The sequence below is a fragment of the Dipodascopsis tothii genome (assembly GCF_038497935.1).
Source record: "Dipodascopsis tothii strain CBS 759.85 unplaced genomic scaffold V1510scaffold_5, whole genome shotgun sequence".
Taxonomy (NCBI): Eukaryota; Fungi; Ascomycota; class Lipomycetes; order Lipomycetales; family Lipomycetaceae; genus Neoaidaea; species Neoaidaea tothii.
The window spans coordinates 300,266-320,389 of NW_027117989.1; the positions used below are offsets into that span (position 1 = coordinate 300,266).

At 64.6% G+C, this 20,124-nt stretch overlaps 10 protein-coding genes and 1 non-coding gene across 11 annotated transcripts; 6 read left to right on the forward strand and 5 right to left on the reverse strand.

Moving 5' to 3' along the window:
* Positions 1 to 635: 635 nt before the first annotated feature.
* V1510DRAFT_401490 (uncharacterized protein) lies at positions 636 to 1,357 on the forward strand (the record flags this gene model as incomplete). Its single annotated transcript, XM_066932030.1, has 2 exons — positions 636 to 989; positions 1,034 to 1,357. 2 exons carry the CDS (start codon positions 636 to 638, stop codon positions 1,355 to 1,357), a joined length of 678 nt encoding a protein of 225 aa, XP_066790752.1.
* Positions 1,222 to 2,793, reverse strand: V1510DRAFT_412142 (lipase precursor). Its single transcript, XM_066933023.1, has 2 exons — positions 2,477 to 2,793; positions 1,222 to 2,344 (listed from the first exon to the last, which is right to left on the reverse strand). Exons 1-2 carry the CDS (start codon positions 2,624 to 2,626, stop codon positions 1,379 to 1,381), a joined length of 1,116 nt encoding a protein of 371 aa, XP_066790753.1. The 5' UTR covers positions 2,627 to 2,793; the 3' UTR covers positions 1,222 to 1,378.
* Positions 2,794 to 3,401: 608 nt separating this feature from the next.
* V1510DRAFT_291925 (putative prenylated rab) lies at positions 3,402 to 4,345 on the forward strand. Its single transcript, XM_066930671.1, has 3 exons — positions 3,402 to 3,463; positions 3,520 to 3,546; positions 3,630 to 4,345. Exons 1-3 carry the CDS (start codon positions 3,431 to 3,433, stop codon positions 4,089 to 4,091), a joined length of 522 nt encoding a protein of 173 aa, XP_066790754.1. The 5' UTR covers positions 3,402 to 3,430; the 3' UTR covers positions 4,092 to 4,345.
* Positions 4,346 to 4,773: 428 nt separating this feature from the next.
* V1510DRAFT_412151 (cytidine deaminase-like protein) lies at positions 4,774 to 6,732 on the reverse strand. The gene is made up of 2 exons (XM_066933024.1): positions 6,559 to 6,732; positions 4,774 to 6,482 (listed from the first exon to the last, which is right to left on the reverse strand). The coding sequence occupies exons 1-2, from the start codon at positions 6,693 to 6,695 to the stop codon at positions 4,847 to 4,849; spliced, it is 1,773 nt and encodes a 590-aa protein (XP_066790755.1). The 5' UTR covers positions 6,696 to 6,732; the 3' UTR covers positions 4,774 to 4,846.
* Positions 6,733 to 7,340: 608 nt separating this feature from the next.
* V1510DRAFT_412156 (nucleophile aminohydrolase) lies at positions 7,341 to 8,744 on the forward strand. The gene is made up of 5 exons (XM_066933025.1): positions 7,341 to 7,380; positions 7,424 to 7,472; positions 7,544 to 7,719; positions 7,760 to 8,005; positions 8,138 to 8,744. The coding sequence occupies exons 1-5, from the start codon at positions 7,378 to 7,380 to the stop codon at positions 8,426 to 8,428; spliced, it is 765 nt and encodes a 254-aa protein (XP_066790756.1). The 5' UTR covers positions 7,341 to 7,377; the 3' UTR covers positions 8,429 to 8,744.
* V1510DRAFT_390429 (60S ribosomal protein eL15) lies at positions 8,654 to 9,593 on the reverse strand. The gene is made up of 2 exons (XM_066931752.1): positions 9,493 to 9,593; positions 8,654 to 9,377 (listed from the first exon to the last, which is right to left on the reverse strand). Coding segments are annotated over exons 1-2 (612 nt in total). The 5' UTR covers positions 9,494 to 9,593; the 3' UTR covers positions 8,654 to 8,766.
* Positions 9,594 to 9,755: 162 nt separating this feature from the next.
* On the reverse strand, positions 9,756 to 13,121 carry V1510DRAFT_390432 (uncharacterized protein; the record flags this gene model as incomplete). The annotated part of the gene is made up of 1 exon (XM_066931753.1): positions 9,756 to 13,121. One exon carries the CDS (start codon positions 13,119 to 13,121, stop codon positions 9,987 to 9,989), a length of 3,135 nt encoding a protein of 1,044 aa, XP_066790758.1. The 3' UTR covers positions 9,756 to 9,986.
* Positions 9,757 to 9,830, forward strand: V1510DRAFT_t32. The gene has a single exon. It is a non-coding gene; the product is annotated as a tRNA-Met (tRNA).
* Positions 13,122 to 14,049: 928 nt separating the features above from the next.
* On the reverse strand, positions 14,050 to 15,399 carry V1510DRAFT_412163 (Alpha/Beta hydrolase protein). The gene is made up of 4 exons (XM_066933026.1): positions 14,752 to 15,399; positions 14,667 to 14,722; positions 14,441 to 14,635; positions 14,050 to 14,409 (listed from the first exon to the last, which is right to left on the reverse strand). The coding sequence occupies exons 1-4, from the start codon at positions 15,313 to 15,315 to the stop codon at positions 14,322 to 14,324; spliced, it is 903 nt and encodes a 300-aa protein (XP_066790759.1). The 5' UTR covers positions 15,316 to 15,399; the 3' UTR covers positions 14,050 to 14,321.
* Positions 15,400 to 15,427: 28 nt separating this feature from the next.
* Positions 15,428 to 16,491, forward strand: V1510DRAFT_412165 (nucleophile aminohydrolase). The gene is made up of 7 exons (XM_066933027.1): positions 15,428 to 15,522; positions 15,560 to 15,574; positions 15,719 to 15,796; positions 15,828 to 15,941; positions 15,974 to 16,172; positions 16,204 to 16,279; positions 16,311 to 16,491. Exons 1-7 carry the CDS (start codon positions 15,473 to 15,475, stop codon positions 16,427 to 16,429), a joined length of 651 nt encoding a protein of 216 aa, XP_066790760.1. The 5' UTR covers positions 15,428 to 15,472; the 3' UTR covers positions 16,430 to 16,491.
* An 823-nt stretch (positions 16,492 to 17,314) lies between these two features.
* V1510DRAFT_361181 (P-loop containing nucleoside triphosphate hydrolase protein) lies at positions 17,315 to 19,831 on the forward strand (the record flags this gene model as incomplete). The annotated part of the gene is made up of 2 exons (XM_066931050.1): positions 17,315 to 17,518; positions 17,549 to 19,831. The coding sequence occupies 2 exons, from the start codon at positions 17,315 to 17,317 to the stop codon at positions 19,829 to 19,831; spliced, it is 2,487 nt and encodes an 828-aa protein (XP_066790761.1).
* Positions 19,832 to 20,124: the final 293 nt, after the last annotated feature.

The following is a 20,124-nucleotide window of genomic DNA, read 5'->3' on the forward strand; positions in this document are numbered from 1 at the left end:
GCGGGGTAACGCCGCCGCGCTGCCGCCGGTGCCACCGCCGCAGGTCCCAGACGCGGCAGGCACCGCCGGTGCCAGGGCGCGCCGCCGGCGTGTCCAAGGAAGCCGGCCGGCGCCCCTGCCCGGTTGGGACCGCCGGCGCTGCACGGCCCCGGCGCTGCCGTATCAGGCCTACGCGATAGCGATTGGTGTTAGGCTGTGCGTCGAGCCGGACATGGCCGACGACGATACGGCTAGCGGTGGCGCGGCGACGCGGGAGCCCAGACGCGCGACGGTTGGCACCGCAAGCGTGCAATATTTCGTCATCTGTGACCCTAAACCACGCGCGCCTCGGCTCTCGCCCTCCTCCGAAACTCGCGCCACGTTCGCGCATTAGCATTCCGGCCTATCTCTGTCGGGCCCAGTCGCGCGCAGGCGAGCAGCTAGTCCCAGGCCCGCGCAGCGGCGCACGCGCGCTGTAGCGCGCGCACGCGCCGGACGGTTCTAGGGCCGCGCTAATCGGCCCGGCGGCCGTAGAAGCGGCCCGGGGCGTCCCAAGACGGCAGGCGCCGGCGGCTCTCGAGCACCGTAGCCCTGACACGGACGCCGGAGCAGATCCGGACTCGTCGATCCAGGCACCATCGCTCGCGCCGTGCGCCATGGGCGCCCCCCCGCAGAACTTCTCCGAGGCCGTCTACCGGCGGACGTTTCCCTTTCGCGCGCTGGCGGCCGCCGGCGGGCTCACGATCGTGGCCATCTACGCGCACGACATGGCCGTGCCGCAGGACGGCGGCGGCGACATGCTGTACCGGCCGCAGTCGACCATGCGCAAGGGCCTGTCGCTGGTGCTGGCGCTGCTGTCGGCGCTCTTCTCGGCACACTACCTCGTCCCGCAGGCGCAGCCGTCGCGGACGTGGCCCGCGGACGTGCTCTTCATGGGCGCGTACGTCGTCAACGTCGCCATCGGCGGCGTGCGCATCCCGGCGGGGTGCCGCCGGAACCGGTACTGCACAGTAAGCTCTTTGTCCGGCCGACTTGTGCGGTGGTAACCGTCTAGAAAGAGCAGATCGCGCTCTGGCTCGCGCTCGTCAACGCCGTGTACTGGTTCATGTCGGCGATCCTAGGATACTCGCTCTACCTGCGGCGCGTGCACGCGCCGCCGCCGGACGCGGCCGCCGCATACGAGGCCGACGGCGGCCTGCAGCGGCCGCCGGCGGCCGCCGTCGGCGCCGTGCTGTCCGAGGACCCGTGCGTGTGCGTCGCCGACCGCCGCGGGCGCCCCGCCGCCGACGACGAGAAGGCCGGCCTGGCCGCGCCGCCGCCGGCGGCCTGGAACGGCCGCCTGCGCACGCGCACGCGCGGCCACTGCGTCACCCGATGACCGAATGTATTGAGAATATACTTATGCCAGCAGCGCTGAGCAGAACCCGAGCGTGACAAAGTACTCGAGATGCGCCCGCAGGACCTCGAGCACGCGGATGACGCCCTCGCCGGCCGAGCACGCGGCCGACTCCTGGCCGTCACAGACGACGATGTCGCTGGCGCCCGGCTCGAGCGGGCCCTTGGTGATGTAGAGCTCGCCGCCGTGGTGCCGGTAGCCGAGCCCGACCGGCACGCGGGGGACGGGGTCGTGCAGGTGCGTGACGCGCTGCAGGACCCCGCCGGCGAACGTCGCGTCGACGTAGTCGGCGAACGCGCCGTTGCCGACGCGCGGCTCGCCAAACGTGACCACCTGCGGCGCCCACCCGCGGCCGTGCGCGTCCACACCAAAGAGCACGGCCACCGCGCCGCCGAGCGAGTGGCCCGTGGACACGAGCGTGTAGTCGGGGTACGCCGCCGTCAGGTTGGCCACCGTCTCGAGCACGACCGGGCTCGCCTCCATGTAGGACTTGTAGAAGCCCTCGTGCACGACGCAGCCGGCGCAGCCGACGCCGCCGACGTCAGACGCCGTCGCCGCGGCCACGTACGACGTCTGCACCAGGTCGATGTCCGCCAGCGCGTCCGCGATCGAGTGCGAGCCGCGGAAGACGACCAGGATGCGCGGCGCGGTCGCGTCGTGGTCCAGCGCGATATAGCCTGAACACGACGTCGACAGCCCGTCCGCGGTGAACGTTGTCACCAGCTCGAACGTCGGCAGGAACCCGCACACGCTCTCGCACTCGAACGGGTTGGAAATGCCCGGCGTGGGCACGCAGTAGCTGGCCGCGTTCACCAGCGCCAGCTGCTGCAGGCTCGCAAACACGGCCGTGTCCACCGGCGTGGCCACCGACCGCGGCCGCACCAGGTCGTAGAGGTTGCCGAGCAGACTGCTGGTCCGGAACTGGTCCTCGGCCGCCAGCACGTTGAACGCAGCGTAAGCGACTTCGGCCTCGGCCGCGGTCGAGTTGAGCACCTCCGCCTGCAGCCGCTCGTCCGCGTCGTCCGCGGCGGCGGCCTGCTGCAGCGCAGCCTGCTGCGACTCGCCGGCGTGCTGGCTGGCGACCGCGGCGAGTGTGCCGGCGACGACGAGCGCGGCGGCGACGAGGAGCGCTGTCAGGAGCCAGCGCCGGCGGGTCCCGCACGGTCCACTCAGGGGCTCGACCGGTTCCAGGTCCTTGGGTTCCGGCTCCCCAGCCACAAACCGCTTGTCCAGAACGTAGTACTTGGCCATCTTGCCGTGGCTCCGGCAGTGTCGGTGTCGCAGAGGGCGACTAACTACGACGCCACTGCCAGCGATGCGATGCAAATAAGGAACTGCAAACCTGCAACCCTGCACCGCCACGGTTCCCCGCACCGCCACGTGAGCTGCTGATCCGCTGCGTGATCGCGGCGTGCTCCTGGACACGCGGCTGTTCGCGGCTGGGGCGGCCGCGGCGGTGCCTGTGTGCACGTGTGGCTGCGCGTGGCACTGTGGCGCGGGTGGCGCCCACTACTGCACGCTCGGCCGCGCGTTTAGCCGCCGTTTGCGCCGCACGCCGCACGCCGCACGTCACGTGAGCAGCCGCATCCAAATACAGCCGCCGCGCGGCACCGCCGCACCGCCCGCGCAGCCACAGCACCGTGCGCAGCTACTGCCGCCGGCACGCGCGACAGCTATCAAACACGCTGCGCGCCACACAGCCGCTGCACCCAGCCACAGCTATCAAGCGGCCGCGCGCCGCGCACGCCCACGCCCGTCCAATGCGCCGGCTTCTGGCCTGTCCGCGGCGGCAGCGGTCCCGCCGCCGCGTCCGCTGTGGCCTCTCTGCCCGCGTCTCGCCGGCATTGCCGGCGTGCCTCTGCTGCGTGGCCTGCGGCCCACCGCTGCTGCGCCACATTCTGCGGTGCAGCCAGGCTGGCCTTGCCTAATTAGGGGGCAGGCGCATCTGGCGTGCAACGCCAAAAAGCAGCACCCTGCGGCGGATCCCTTTTTCCGTATTTTTTGTTAAAGCTGCACGCTCGCACAAATTTTTGTTTGATAGACCTAGCCATCACAATGAGCGGACCGATCAGATTCCAGAACGTGCAGGTACGTGTGGTGGCGGTCCCAGACCGCTCCGTCGTCTCAGACGCTCACAATGGCAGGTTGCAAACTTTGTCGAACGGTTCAAGGTACGTGTCTCACCGGCTGTCTCTGGCGCCCGGCGCTCTGCCGGCGTCTCCGCTGGCCGCGGGCGTGCGTGCTGACCGTCCAGACCGACTCGTCGCTGCTCCAGGCGCGCGTCGGCACGATCCGGCCGCTGAATGAGTTTTTCGACCTCAAGCGCGTGTCCAAGCCGCGTAACATGGGCGAGGTCCAGCGGCGGGTGACGTACAACCTGGCGTATTTCTCGGCCAACTACGTGCTCATCTTCGCCATGCTCTTGGTGTACGCGCTGGTCACGAACCTGCTGCTGCTGTTTGTGCTGGTGTTTGTCACTGGCGGCCTGTACGGCATCTCGCTGCTCAGGGGCAACGATCTCGACCTCGGCTTCACGCGGCTGACGACGTCGCAGCTCTACGTCGGTCTGCTCGTGATCGGCGTGCCCCTGGGCATCATCGCCTCGCCCTTCTCGACCATCCTGTGGCTGCTCGGCGCGGCGTGCGTCACCATCGTCGGCCACGCGTCGCTGCTCGACAAGCCCATCGAGTCGGCGTTCTCGGAGGAGACCGTCTGACGGGCGGCAGCCGCGCGGCCGCCGGCCGTGTTGGTGTGGCCTCTGGAGGGGCCTAGCCACGCGGTCGCCGGCCGCTGGGGACAGGGGGGTGTGGCCGACGAGCCCGTGCCGGCGGCCGCCGGCCCGGGCCCGTCGCATGTACAATACAGCCCGGCCTTTGCCGACTACGAGTACCGGCCGGCGACGGCCGTCGTTGCCGACGACGCCGGCAACCGCTACTTTCTCGTGCCGGCATCGCCGTCTGCGTCCCCGGCCGTTCCGCCGCCAAGCCTGCACGCCTACCGCTCGGCGTGGAGTCTGCGCCCGCAGGCCGCGCCTCTGCCGGCGCGCCCGCGCTCCGCGTCTGTGCACGACGCGCCGCCGGTGCGTATGCCGGACGCGGCCGGGCGGCGCTCGATCTCGGCTCCGCAGCCGGGACCAGCGGCTCTGCGGCCGGCAACGGCGGCCTCTTTGGCCGCCGGCCCGCCTGGCGGGTGGCCGCGTCTTGCGGAGCTGCCGCGGCCTGCCAGCGCGCTCAGCATGGCTAGCCTGACGGCGTCCAGCGGAGGCTCGGACCGTTCTGGCGCGGTCTCGCCGGCAACGCCCGCCAGCGTCAGCCGGACCAGCCAGCAGAGCCGTACGGACACTGGCGTGCGGCGACGGCGCGTCCTGGGACTCTTTCGGCGGCACAAGGCCACGGACAACTAGTAAATATCATTCGATTATTCGTATTTTGTTCGTATCATAGCATACACGGATCCGCACATGGCCGGCTCCTAGTGGTGGAACAGGCGGACGTGGTTCTCAACGTAGACGATGTCCTTCGAGTCGGCTGCCGCGAACACAGCCTCGTCCTGGACCGAGCCCGAGGCGGCGGCAATGTACTTGACGCCCGACTTGGCCGCGCGGTACACGTTGTCCGGGAACGGGAAGAACGCGTCCGACGAGAGCGCAACTCCGGTCAGCTGCGACAGCCACTCCTTGCGCTCCTCGGCCGTCAGCGGCTCGGGCACGGAGCCCTCGGCGAACTTGGCCTCGTACTCGGACTTCTCCGGCTCGTCGGTCGGGACCTGGCCCGACACAAAGAGGTCGATCGCGTTGCTCTTGTCAGGACGCTTGGTGCCCTTGGCCCACTTGAACGCGAGCACGCGCGGGTGCTGGCGCAGCCACCAGTTGTCGGCCTTGTCGCCGGCCAGACGTGTGCAGTGGATGCGCGACTGCTGGCCGGCACCGAGGCCGACAAGCATGCCGTTCTTGGCGTACGCGACCGAGTTGGACTGCGTGTACTTGAGCGCGATCGTCGCCACGATCAGGTCCGTCACAGCCGACTCGGGCAGGTTCTTGTTCTTGGACACGATGTCCTTGAACGAGCCCGACGAGATGAACACGTCGTTGCGGCGCTGGGACATGGACACGCCGTAGACCTGGCGGGTCTCGACGGTCTCGGGCGTGTACGACGGGTCCATCTCGAGCACGCAGTACTTGCCGCCCTTCTTCTTGGTCAGGATCTCGAGCGCCTCGGGCGAGTAGCCGGGGGCAATCACGCCGTCCGAAACTTCGCGCGAGATGATCTTGGCAGTGGTCTTGTCAACCACGTCCGAGAGCGCGATCCAGTCGCCGAACGACGACATGCGGTCGGCGCCGCGCGCACGGGCGTACGCGGCGGCCAGCGGCGTCATGTCGGCCTCGGCGATGTCGTCGACGAAGTAGATCTTCTTCTCGACGTCCGACAGCGGCAGGCCGATGGCCGCGCCCGCCGGCGAGACGTGCTTGAACGACGCCGCGGCCGGGACCGACAGCGACATCGAGAGCTCCTTGACCAGCGGCCACGAGTTGAGGGCGTCGAGCAGGTTGATGTAGCCAGGCGAGCCGCACAGGACCTTGAACGGCAGCTCGCCGTTCTTGACGAACGCCTGCGCGGGCTTCTGGTGCGGGTTGGCACCGTAGCGCAGCGTCAGCTGCGCCTTCGACTCGGAGTACTTCTTGCGGAAGAAGTCGGCGATGGCCGCGTCGTACTCGGCCGTGTGCTCGAACGCCTTGAGCGCATACGAGTTGCGCGCCTCGCTCGTGATCTCGCCGGCCTCGAGCTGCTCGAGGAACGACGGGTAGTCGGTCGGGTCCGAGAGGATCGTCACACGGGCGTGGTTCTTGGCCGCCGCACGAAGCAGCGTCACGCCACCGATGTCGATCTCCTCCACGGCCTCGTCGATGGTCACATTGACCTTCGAGATGGTCTCCTTGAACGGGTACAGGTTGCACACGACGTAGTCAACCTTCTCGATGCCCTGCTCGGCCAGATCATGCTCATCCGACTCGATGTCCCGCGCCAGAATACCGGCGTGCACGGCCGGGTGCAGCGTCTTGACGCGGCCCGAGAGCATCTCGGGCGCATGCGTGATCGCGCTCACGTCCCTGCCTCTGTCAGCTCCTTGGTCTTGATTATCTTTATCGGCGAACTTAAAAAAATCTTCGCCTGTGCCGCACTTACTCGACCGGAAATCCTGCCTCGCGCACCATGCGGGCGGTGCCGCCGGACGCCAGCAGGCGGATGTCGTTCTTGACAAGGCCCTTAGCCAGGTCCAAGAGCCCAGTCTTGTCGTAAACGGAGAGAATTGCGGTTTTCATTGTCGATAATGCCCGGCTAGATGAGGAAAATCCTTTCTGCTGTCTTTTTTTTTGGGCGCCGACTACTGAAAATCGCCGGACAGCGGCGGTTAGGCCCGATTGGGAGACGGTTGGGCCCCCAACCTTCACGAGCAGCTTGACGTAGGGCACAACTGCACAAACTCTGCACAGCGCTTCTATAAAAGCCTCCCGGCGCCCGCCTGGTGAAGTTTTTTTTTCTTCACTTAACGCTAAATTCACATTCAATCGCTGCTCTGCAGTAATAATCTCATTCCTACGAGACGTACCCTTCTAGGCGAATGTCCAGGATGTATGTGAATTAAATGGTTGAATGGAGAACGGAACGGGGGATCTTGGGTGCAGCAGGCCATCTGACGCGTTTTGCGCGGCTAAGGTGAGCCCTTCGTGGACCCGGATGGGGCCTGGTGCAATGATTCGCCGGACATTCTGTCTTGAGACGTAGACGTGCTTGCACCGCTTGCGCGACGGCTGTTGCCGGTACATAGAAATACATGACGTTGACCTGATCTTTGGATATCACGTGCCGTCTCGGCTTGTGTGTACGCTCACACGTGATATCAGCTGATTCACGTGACGCCGCGACAAGTCACGTGGATACTGGCCACTCCATCACCGCTCGCAGCTTCTCTGACCATCCATCACCCATAGACCGACGTTCATCATGGTATGCCTGCGCGCATCGCGCCGACACGATCGCTGACGCCCAGACTTCCATCGGAACCGGCTACGATCTCTCGAACAGTGTCTTCAGTCCTGGTACGTGTGCTGTGGCTGCGCCCGCCGCGTCGTGGCTGCGCGGAGAAACCGGCCAGTGTCCTAACGATCAGATGGCCGCAACTTCCAGGTCGAGTACGCCGTGAAGGCCGTCGAGGCCGATGGCACGTGTGTCGCCATCAAGTGCGCCGATGGTGTGGTTTTCGCTGTCGAGAAGCTGGTCTCGTCGAAGCTGCTCGTGCCTGGCGCCAACCGCAAGATCCAGACGATCGACCGGCACGTCGGTGTGGTACGTATCAGCCATCGCTGGCACAGGCCCTGACCAGCAGGCCTATTCTGGACTTGCCCCGGATGGACGCCACTTCGTCAACCGTGGTCGTGACGAGGCCCGCACCTGGCGCTCGCAGTACAAGATGCCCATCCCCGTGTCCTCGCTTGTCGACCGGCTGGGCCAGTTCGTCCAGGCCTACACTCTTTACAACTCTGTTCGCCCGTTCGGAATCTCGGCAATTGTCGGCGGCGTGGATGAGTACGGTCCTCACCTTTTCAACATCGAGCCCTCTGGCGCATACTGGGTAAGGCTTCACAATTGCGGAGTGGGTGTGCGGGGGCGCAAGTGACGGTCCACCGCCAGCGGTGACCTCCACGTCACTGGAAGGCCGCGCCGCACTCCCAACGACTGTGTACAGCTAGCGCTAACATCTCAGGGCTACCGGGGCACGGCCACCGGCAAGGGTCGCCAGGCTGCCAAGTCTGAGCTCGAGAAGCTTGATCTGCCCAACATCACCTGCCGCGAGGCTGTGAAGGAGGCTGCCAAGATCATCCACATCGCGCACGAGGATTCGAAAGACAAGGACTACGAGCTGGAGATGTCGTGGGTCAGCACATCTGAGACCAAGGGTCTGCACGAGTTCGTCCCCAAGAACCTTGTCGAGGAGGCTGAGAAGCTTGCCAAGGCCGACGAGGACGACGAGGACGACGAGATGGACGAGAGCTAGACAATTTGCATGTATCCTAACCACAATCTACATTATCGCATAAATTCGCTGGTCGCGTAACGAACCGTCGGTGTGCCTTATGTAAAATACAAAACATCTTACATAACATTCTTCTACCAAGAGCTGCTGTTCAGCGTCTACTCAACTGTCAATTGTACAGCCATACCGACTGAGTCTCTGGCGCTCAGCTACGAGACGGAAGTGGACCGAGTATTCTCGGAGTTTTTAGTAGTGAAATACATGTGTAAATTTTATTCGACTACAGACAAAAGCTTTTAGAGAAGAAGTTATAGCACAAATCCTGAATGAATTTACCCACGACCGCGGAGGCGAATCGTTTAACGGTATCTCCACAGCGACAGAGTGTTGTGCTTCTTCCAGGTCTTTCTCCGGCCAGCAGAAGTCTTGTGGTATCCGTGTCCCTTCTTGATACCACGCGAGGCCTTGCCAGCAGCGGTAAGACCACGCGACTCGCGGTGCTTGTGGACGGGGTTGGCGATCCAGTTGTAGCGAGCGTCTCTGCGGATAGCGTTGTGCTGGGGGTCGACAAGGATGACCTCGAAGTACTTGTACGACGAGTCCTGGTTAACCCAGTACGAGTTCAGGACACGGAGGTTGGCGCAGCGGCGACCGACACGCTCCTCGGCGGTGGTGCGGAGCGAGCGCTGGTACTTGAGCTGGTTCACACCCATGTTGGTGGGCTTACCGTAGGTGGCACCCTTCGACACGGGTTTCTTGCGACCACCACGGCGAACACGGATGCGGTAGATGACGAATCCCTGCTTGGCCTTGTAGCCGAGACGACGAGCCTTGTCGGGGCGCGAAGGACGCGACGCCCGGTGGATGACGTTCAGCTGACGGTACTCCCAGCAGCGGACTCTGAGAAGGAAGCGGAGGACATCCGACTGCTTCTTGCGCTGCAGCTCCTCAATGTACTTGTAGGCACCCACTATCGTCGTTAGAATTCATTTTTCTGACTCGTTCACAGTCGATCCAAGCCCGTCAAGTCCTTCTCGATCGTAGTTGACGTTGTCCGGGCCCGTAACGACAGGGTCTTTACTTACTTGTTGCTAAATTATTGTTGCTGAAAAAATAATGCTGGATGAATAAAGCAGTGCAAATAGTGAAATACCAGCGTATAGCGCGATCCAGACAAATTTTGTGTGTCGATTCTGCGTTCACTAGTACTAGTCCAGCAGCAAAATTAGACTTTGTTCCACTAAGTGGTAGCAGGAATGTCAATTCTGTGACTGTCTTAGGGTTATGCCCTATGAATTTAATTTGGTAGGCATGACCTAGCTTACAAACTTTATATGTAAGTCGTAAACGCCTTGGTGGCTTAGTTGGTTAAAGCGTGAGTCTCATAATCTCAAGGTCGTGGGTTCGACTCCCTCCCGAGGCATATTTTTTGGTTGCTACACGTAGATTCGTTTCTTGTCTTGTGGAGAATCAGATGTGTTCTCTGGGTGTTCTTGACAGTCCAAAAGTCTTGTATTTTTGTCTCATCGGTCTATGCCGATATATGCACTATGCTGGAACATCTGTATACATCTAGTAACTAATTCTCAGCTGAGAGTTCACCGTCAATTGCAATAGACGCGACTTCGGCCTCATCAATCTTTAGATCTTCGAGGGAGAGTCTCGTCTCTTCCATTGGCTTTTCAGTAGCAGGAATCTTGGCCTCGCCAGCCGAGGACTCAGCGACAGTATCCACAATAGAAGCCTCCTCAATGGATGCCTCCCCGGCAGAAAGTCCGTCGCTCTGGTCGACATCGTCTTCAGCCTGGTCATCGGTCTCGTCCAAAGTTTCCCACGACTCGGCCAAGGGCGCTTCCTGGGCTTTGCTAGCCTCAGAAAGCGCGCTGAACGAGTTCGGCGATGCAATAGGCCGCTTGGCAAACTTAGCAAGGACTGCCCGAGACGGCGGCACCCAGGCCTTGGAGTAGACAGCCGTATTGTCGAAGGGAATGCGAGTGAGCTCTAGCTTCTCGGCGAGACCCAGCACTGTGACAAGCTGCTCACGCAGCACATCACGAAGCTTGTAGATTTCGTTCTCAGTGTCCTCCGGGTTGAAAGGGGACACTGCGGGCTGAAGCAGAACGTCCTCATCAGCCACGAACCGAGTCTTCAAAGCGACCCGGGACACAGTCGGAACAAACTTCTCGAGTTCGGACTCGAGCTCGGCAAGCGTCAATCCGACGCGAACAGACTTGACCAGCAGCGCATTGATTGTCGTAGGCTGCTTCTTGGGAACGGCCAAAGAGATCGTGGACGGCGTGGGCGGAGCCGGTGACACCGTCGTCGGCGCATTGAGCTTGACGTAAATCGCGTACGACTGCGCCAGGTTCCACTCCGGCAGGCTTGTCCGGGGCGTACGGTGAATAGCCACTGATCGCTGAGGCTCCGGGTCCTGCGACTCGGACAACAGCTTGTAGCTCTCGGCAAGCATGTGTATGAAGCGCCGCTGAGGACTCTTCATCGGGGGGAAGGTGTAGTGCATCTTGGTCGGCTGCACCACGAACTGGTCTAGAACTTCCTCGATTGAGTCGCACCAGCGCTTGTTCTTGGCGTAGACCTCCAGCGTGGCGTCGGTGTGCACAGCTGCATTTTCGCGCATGTGCATCGGGTCGGCTTCGATTTTCAGAGCCTCGGCCAGACGCTTGTTGCGTGAAAGCAGTGCGCACTGGTCGTTGCAGCGGAGCTCGCGTTTGGGCCCTTCCTTGTTCTTAGTAGCCCGACACTCGACACGGGTCTCGAGGTTGCCGCAGGGACACTTGACCAGTATGCTTGTCGTGCACGGCTGCTCCTCCTCGCACTGGAACGGTGAGTGGCAAGCGGCCTCGCAAGGATGGCCGCAAGTTTTGATCTTTCCGCACAACTGCGCACAGGGATCCTCGCACTCGCCCTCGCGATGACAGCGCTTCTTGCACTTGTGGGCACCGCACTTGAGAACCTTGTCGCAGACATTGATACACGCCACCTGCGAACGCGAACAGGGCACGTTCTTGACCGTGGTCTTGCCGCACATGCACTTGCGGTCGACGAAGTACGGACACTTTGGACAGCTCTCGTCGTCGAGGTGACAGTTGTGTGCAATCACAGGGTGTCCACAAGGTGTCGGCCGTGTGCACGGGTGGCGGCAGGGCGGCGGCTTGGTGCCACAGGGGATCGGGGGCATGATGCGCGTGCGACCACAATTGCACGTCAGTTCATCAAAGGTAGCCTCGAGACAGGTCGGGCAGGGTCCACGGTGGCAGATCATGGTGCACGTGTGCGTGCCGCACTTCAAGACACGGTTGCAAGTGCGTGTGCAAAAGTGCTCAGGCTCGATGATCGTCTCTAGCTGGAGATGCGGACTGAACTTCTTCTTTTTAGAAGCGATCCGCAGCGCAGCCGCCCGACTGGCCGGACAGCACCGGATGCCGCATTCGTGTCGCTGGCAGTGCAGTGAGACCTTGCACTGCCGCTGGCACTCCGGAGTTCCGTTCTCGAGCTCGTGGCACGACAGTGTGATGTTTGAAAACGTGCAGCGACACGGCACAGTGATCTGCTCGTTGCACGGCCAGCACGGTCCCGTGTGGCAGGTGCGCTTGCAGATATGGCCGCAGTCGAGCTTCCGCAGACAGGGCTTACCACAGAGAGGAACAGGCTCCTCGCACGACTCGCGGGCTCGGCCTAGCACAGACGACGCCGACTCTTTTCCGCACGCACATGTGTCGATAACGTCCGGGCTAAGCGGACAATGGGCCGGCTCGAGGTCCTGCGGATGGCACGAGTTTTCGCAATGGTGGACGCCGCAGTCGTAGTAGCGCCCGCACACCTCGTCGCAGCGCCAGATGCCCGACCACGAGTCTAGGTTGCCGTCGGCGTCGCGATAGAACGACTCCTTGAGCGGCAGGGCAGCGTCGCAGGTGACCGACCGGTCGTGCTTGCCGCAGTAGCAGTCTGAACGGATCTGGGCCTTGCAGGGACCACAGAGGCCCGAATGGCACGGCCGTGGACACGTGTGGACGCCGCAGGCCATGACCTCGCCGCAGATAGTGTCGCAGGACCATCCTTCGTAGCGGGTGTCGACGCAGCGGCGCTGGGTCGAGGCCTTGCCGCAGAAACAGTCGAGCGCAGGGCCGAGTGCTGTGCATTTTGGATGTGGTCCGGGGTGGCATGGCAGGTTGCACATGTGCGGACAGGACGAGTACTCGTGCGAGCAAGTCTGGCCGCAGCTGTGCGGCGGCGCCAGGTGGTTGATCTCCGGGTTGTCGATCTTGCCACACCAGCATCTGTACTTGTCGGGGATCTCGGTGCGGGTCGTCTGACATCCCGGACAGCGCCAAGTCTGGGCCAGCTCGGGCTGCGACGCCGGCGGCGGCTTGTTCTTGGCCTGGCTTGCCCATTTCTGGATGCACTTGAGATGGAAGACCCGCGAGCACGTGTCGCAGGTCCAGACCTTGGACCGCCGGTTGACGGACTCTATGCAAATCATACACTCGTAGGCACCGGTGTGGATGCCGGTGAGAATCGTAGCCGCCAGCGAGCCGGGTGGCTGAAGACCGCCAAAGTAGGCCTCCACGTCGAGCGTGGACGCCGCAGGCTCGCGTGCCCGGGGCCTTTGGCGGTCGTTCGGCCGGTCGCTCTGGCGGTCGGGCCGACCAGACGAGAGCGAGGCACCGAACGAGGCCGGCGCGGCCTTGATCATGCGCGGGGCCTTCTCTTTGGGCTCCTTGGGTTCCTTTGGTTCTCTCGGCTCCTTGCGTTCTCTCGGAGGACGGGGCTCCTTGGGCTCCCTGGGCTCGCGCGGCTCCTTGGGCTCGCGCGGCTCCTTGGGCTCGCGCGGCTCCTTGCGCCGGCCGTCGTTCTTGCGCTGGCGCTCGGGACGAGGCCTCGGCTGTGACGGGCCGGCCTCGGCCGAGTTGTCGGGTGCGACGCCGGCGCCGGGTCCGCGCGGCACAAAAACAACATCGTCTGCCGGGGAGTCGCGCTGCTCGGGCCGGTCGCGCGGATTGCGTTTGTTCCGCGGCGGCCGCCGCTGGCGCGTCTCCGACGGCGGATCTGCGGCCGGCGGTGGGCTGTCGACGGCAGCCATAGGCAGGGCTGGTGCCGACGATTCGGCAGCGGCGGAAATGGTTTCACCGATCTGGCCGGGGGAGGTCACGGACAGGACAGTGTGAGGCGCCTGCTTCGCACAGGACGCGGGCCGGGTCTGGTCGACGAGCGTTGATCCGGGTGAAGAATCTGCGTCGTGAGAGCCGGGTCTATAAGTATCGCCGCGCCGATACACGTCCGGGTAATTCCATGTGGCGGTGTGGCGGCGTGGCGCCGCCCCGGTGAGTAATATGGCGCACGACCTCCGGGAATGCGACCCGCGCTGCAGGAGCGGCGTGCGGCTGGCGGTCGTTACAGGGGTACGGCCGGCCCGCCCGCACAGCGCGTGACTTGTGCGACCGTACGGACTGCGCGACCCGTGGCGTCGGTCGCGCCGCCGGTACCCGGACGTCTACACCCTAGGCGGTTCTGGCACCGACCAGCAGTCCTACCCGGCCCAGACGCGTTGGGTCTTAGCGAGCTGCCACCATCTCCGCTTTATGTCCGCAGTGGGGTCCCGGATGACGTGTTGCCTAGAATGCGCCATGCTGTCTGCTCTACGGAGCGTGCACGCACGGACGTGCGCCGCGCCGCGCCGCACCGCCCCGCCCCGCGCCGCACGTCACGCACGGCCACCGTCAGGGGCTACCAAACACTCGCATGATTGTTTTATGCATATACCCTAGTGCTAGGGTTGCCGCGGCGTGGCGCCGCGAGCGCGAACACGCCGCACGGCACGAAAGCAGTCGCGCTGGCGTCCGCCACGCAGATGGCGGCCGGCCGCCCGGGCACCGCCGGGGTCGCGCCGGGTCGTCTACTCCAGTTTCTTGTCCATGTACTCGCTCGCAAAGTCGATGACGGCCGTCCAGTAGCCGTCCTTGGTGATGGTCTCGTTGTGCGTGCTGGGGTCAGCGCGGGCGAGCGTGTACGTACCCTCCCGGGAAGCTGCGCCACATCTTGGGCGCCTGGCAGCCGTCGTACAGGGCGCGCATGTGGCTGGGCGGGACCAGCTCGTCCGCCAGGCCCGACAAAAACAGGACGGGCACCTTGGTCAGCCGCGGCAGCACGGTCTCGGACGACCAGATCTGGTGGCACAGGAACGTGAAGTACCGTGCGACCGGCAGCACGCTGGCGTCAGCGCGTCCGCGCGCGCACTTACGAGGGCACGAGCGTCGGGATGCTCCGGAACGTGTTCTCGACAATCAGGCCGGCGATCTGGTCAGCGCGGCCCCGCGTGCGCGTACCTCGTCCTCGTGTTTGACGGCCATGTCGATCGCCGCCGCGCCGCCCAGGCTCTGGCCGTACAGCACGACAGCGGACGCGCCCATGTCGGCGTCGTGGCGCACGTAGTCCAGCACAGTGTCGCAGTCGACTTTGATGCCCTTCTCGGACGGCGAGCCCGTGCTGAGGCCGTAGCCGCGGTACGAGAACAGCACGACGTTGTACTCGAGCACGCGGAAGAACGCCGAGGCGATCGGCAGCCGGTGGCCCATGTTTCCTGCGTTGGCGCAGAACACGACGACCGTGTGGCCGCGGCGCAGCTCCGGGTCCTGCTGCTTGATCACAAACAGCTTGATCTTCTCGCCGTCGGGCGTGTCGAGCGTGACGTCCTCGTACGGCAGGTCGAACGAGTCCGGCGTCGGCACCTGCGTGCGCGACCCGGGCGGGAAGTTGCTCGGGTAGATCAGCGTCGACTGGGCAAAGTACAGGATCGTCGCCAGCAGACCCATGCACCCGAACCCAGTCGCGGAGAGCACCTTGAGGCTCTTGGCGAGCGCACGCAGCCAAAAGTCGTCGCTGGAGTCCATTGTGTGCGGAGGTGCGCGTGCGGCGACGCGCCTTGGCCCCGCCGACACGTGACATCACGTGGTTGGGAATAGTCACGTGGCCGCCTCACCACCCTCCACCAGCTTCCATCGGCACGACGAGACATCCACGCACTGTGAATCGCCGCGAACCATCAAGATGAACGGCATCGACATCGACATGAATGCCCTCAAAAAGGGCGAGGTCAAGTACGCGCGCGGCGTCGCAGCCAATGCTAACGTCCAGCCTGGGAACGTCCATGTGAGTGAGCCACGGAGGCAGCAGCGGCGCGCCCGGCCGCGGCCGCGGGCCCGGCAGCCGGCCGCGCGGGCGGCCGTCGCGCCGATGGGGTGTCCGCGGTCCGCGGCCCGCAGCCATTTCGCCCGCAGATCGCTGACCATGCAGCATGGCCGTTAAATTCGACGGCGGCGTCATCCTCGGCGCCGACAGTCGCACCACCACCGGCGCGTTCATCGCCAACCGGTACGTACGCCGTCGTGCCCGCTGACCCCAGCGTCACCGACAAGCTCACCCAGGTCCACGACACGATCTGGTGCTGCCGATCCGGCTCTGCCGCCGACACGCAGGCCGTTGCCGACATCGTTCAGTACTACCTCCAGATGTACACGTACGTGCCCGCGCCCGCACCGCTGACCCCAGTGTCCAGAACGCCCAGCCGCCGCCGACCAAGGTTGCCGCCGCGCTTTTCCAGGAGCTCTGCTACACCAACAAGGACAACCTGACCGCCGGCATCATCGTCGCCGGCTACGACGAGCGCAGCGGCGGCGAGGTCTACAGCATCCCCCTCGGCGGCTCTCTGCACAAGCAGGAGTACGCCATCGCCGGCTCCGGCTCGACGGTACGTCGCCAATCGCGCGCGCTGACCCCAGTACATCTACGGTTTCTGTGACCGCAATTTCAAGTCCAACATGACTCGCGACCAGACCGTCGACTTTGTCAAGTCAGGTACGTCTCCACCCTGCTATGCTGACCCCAGCCCTGGCCGAGGCCATCAAGTGGGACGGCAGCTCCGGCGGTGTCATCCGCATGGTCGTCCTGACCAAGGCCGGCGTCGACCGGCTGATTTTCTTCCCGGACGAGTACGAGAAGCTCTGAGAGCGCCTGGGGCCTGGCATGCACTGTATTCATTAGACCGTAATATATGACGCTCACACACACACATCCGTGTTTTGTAGCCGAGCTTTTGCCGCGCCGGCCTGACGCCGGCTGCCTGAACACCACCAAACGCCCACGCCACGCCGCACCCCCATGAGACCGCAGACGCTGCCAATCCAGCGCCGCCGCGGACTGTGACCACGGCAGACGAGCACACGTGGCCGGCCCAGAGTGCCTGCCCCTCGCGGCGGCCGGACAGCCCAGGTAGGGTGTTTGACAGCCGTGTTTGGTTGCCCCGCGGCTGTGCCGTGATCCTGGCTGGCCGCTGGCGGCCACGACGCTGCCGCTGACGGTCTGCCAATGGTCTGCCGATGTCCTGTTGACGGCTGGCCGACAGCTGGAGCTGCCGCCGAGCCTGCTGACCCCAGATCCGGTCCTGGTTCGTCCCCGACGACCGCTGAGCCTCCGTTCCAGTCCAGCCAGGTACGCCGCCGCCAGCGCCCGATGTCTGCGACCCCGGCCAACGCTCAATCCAGCTCGCCACCGACCGTGCCGGCCCAGACTGCTCTGAAGGAAGCGCCAGCTGCGGCAGAAGCCGATCTTGGGCCGGCCGCTGGCCTGCACCCGACCTCTGCGACCCCCATTTCCGACCAGGAAAACACGCCAGCGGTCAGCATGGCTACCTACACGGGTGCATACGCCATGCCGTTCGTCGACATGGTCCCTGGACGCCTTCCAGGCCTGCCGGGGCCGTACCCGGGACCGCCGCTGAGCCCGCCGCTGGCGCGGCCGATGAGCGCGCCCCTGGGGACGCGTATGGCCGTCTCAATTGGACTACCAGGCGGCCGATCGATGGGCCCACCACTGAGCCTGCCGCTGCAGTACATGCTGCCGTCGGCGTCGCCAGCGCGGCCGCTAGCGGTGTCGCCGTTCGCGTTCGACGGCCGGCCGGACGGCGGCCGCGATTCTTCTGGCCACACCACCACGCGCAGCTCGCCGCTGCCGCTGCAAGACCGCACGGTCGACGACGACGGCCGCCGCTGGGTGCCGGATGTGTACGCGACCGCGTACGTGCCCGCGTGGCTGAAGGTAAGCCGTTGGCTGCGGCTGCTGACCCAGATCGTCAACACATTCCTGGCTCCGGTGGCCGAGTCCACGCCGCCACCAAGGTTCGACGTCCGCGGCTACGTGGCCTCGTTCGCTGGCACCGCCGTGCTGGTGCCGGCCAAAGCGCCGGCGCTGGCGGCGGCAGGAAATCGCGCCAGTCTGTTCCGTCTGACCACGCCGCGCGACTACAAAAACTACTTCCACAACCTGCTGGCGCTCGAGATCGATGCGCAGACGCGTGAGCTCACAAAGTACGAGCTGTACGGCGCCGGTCTGGTCATTGCCGACCTCGCCAGCCGACTGTACCGGCTAAAATGCCCAGGGATCCGCGAGTTTACGCCCGCGGTCGCCGTCGGCGACCGGGTCCTGCTCCGGCAGCTGCGGCCGCACATGGCAAACATCCCGCACCTAGCCTTTGACGGCGTCGAGCATACCGGGTACGTGTGGCAGATCGACCGCGCCGAGGGCACGCTCAACATCCGCATCGACCGGCTCGTGCCCGAGTCCATGATCTTCAACGTGTGCTTCACGCTCGACCGGGCCCCGTACGACGCGAGCGCGCACGCGGTCACGCAGCTGGCGGCAGCTATGATCGACGACCCGGAGGGCTTTGGCCGGCGCATGCTGTTTCCGGACTTTCGCGACGGCGCCACGCGCGAGTCTTCGCCCGACGAGGTTTGTGCGCGCGAATGGTACGACACCGAGCTCAATTCGGAGCAGCAGCAGACCGTCGATGCCGTGCTCAAGCGCGCGTACGGCAGCATTCCGTTCCTGGTCTCGGGCCCGCCTGGGACGGGCAAGACCAAGACGATCGTCGAGCTGGCGTTGCAGCTCGTGCGCGACTCGCCGCGAGCGCACGTGCTGCTGTGCGCGCCGTCGGACGCTGCCGCAGACACGCTGACACTGCGGCTGCGCCGCCACCTGGACAACAAGCGCCTGTTCCGGCTGCAGGGCTTTGCGCGGCCGTTCAGCGAGGTCCCGATCGAGGCCATGGCCTACTGCGCGGTCGACGTTGTCGACGGGCAGGACATGTTTGTGCTGCCGGACTTTGTCAGACTCATGGCGTACCAGATTGTGGTTTGCAGCTGCCGCGACGCTGCCCTGCTGGTCGAGACGCGTCTGACAAACGCAGGGCTGGCCGCCATGGACGATTACGTGGCCACCGCGTTCGGCCGAGAGCCCGTCCAAGGCCTCCACTGGACGGCGCTGCTCATCGACGAGGCCGGCCAGGGCACCGAGCCCGAGATGGTGGTGCCCGTGACAGTCGTGGCGCCGCCGGCCAACGCGCAGGCCGCGTACGAGCCCGTGGTCTTCATGGCCGGCGACCACCGGCAGCTGGGACCGCGGACCGCGCTGCGCCAGGAGGGCGTGTCCCTGCTCGACGTCTCGCTCTTTGAGCGGCTGATCGAGCGGCCGTGCTACGCCGACCACCCGCTCGCCCGCAAGAGCTCGCACAGCTCGCGGCCGCAGACGGCGTCGTACATGTCGCCCGCGTTCTGCGATCTCGTGCGCAACTACCGGTCACACCCGGCCATCCTGGCCGTCCCCTCTTCGCTATTCTACTTCGACACGCTGCTGGCCGAGGCGCCCGTCAAGGCGCGCGAGAGCCTGTGCACGTGGTCGCGCCTGCCGAGCGCGGCCATGCCCGTCATGTTTGTCCAGAACTCTGCCGACGACGAGATGGTCGAGGACGGCGTCTCGTGGTTCAACGCGGGCGAGCTGGAGCGGTGCGTCGCCATCGTGCAGGAGCTCGTCTCGTCCCGGCTGGTGCGCCCGGCTGAGATCGCCGTGGCCGTCCCGTTCCGTGAGCAGATTCGCCGGCTCCGACTGATCCTCCGTGGCCAGGGCCTATGGGAGGTCAACGTTGGCCCGGTCGAGTCGTACCAAGGCGCCGAACACCGCGTTGTCATCGTCTGCACGACGCGCACGCGGTCACGCTTCGTCAGCACCGATCTCGAGAAGGGCATGGGCTTGATTCACGAGGCCAAGCGCTTCAACGTTGCGCTCACTCGGGCCAAAGAGCTGCTTGTCGTCATCGGCAACCCCGACTTGCTACGCTGCGACAGCAACTGGCGGGCCTTGCTTGCCTTCTGTCACAGGCACGGCCTCTTCGACGGCGCTGGCGCTGTCAAATGGCGTCCCTCCTCCGAGGAGGCGCTTGAGTTGCCTCTGATGTCGCGCCTGGAGCGCGCCCTCGTCGATACCAGTCTCGAAGACAGCACCGAGTCCGGCCTAGACGACGACGCACCCATGTGGCTGCACGGCGGTCTGGTCGACCACTCGGCGCTAAAGTAGACCGTCTACACGCCGCACTCGCGGCATTGCATTGCATATAGAAACTTGCTGCCAGGCGTACGCCCCAAGGCAAAAAAAATGACTGAAGGCAATAAGAAAATGCCCAGACAAAAATTGCAACACCTACGATTCCAGCGTGGTCTCCCACCGCAGTACTAAGTAGGCCTACTGAAGGTTAACTGGTGTTGATCGGACGGGGAACTGTGCTTTCTTCAGAGTATGGTCGCAACTGAAAGCAACGTTTGGGATGTGTACTTGGCGTCGCGCGTACGTGACCGTTGAGGAAAAATAAT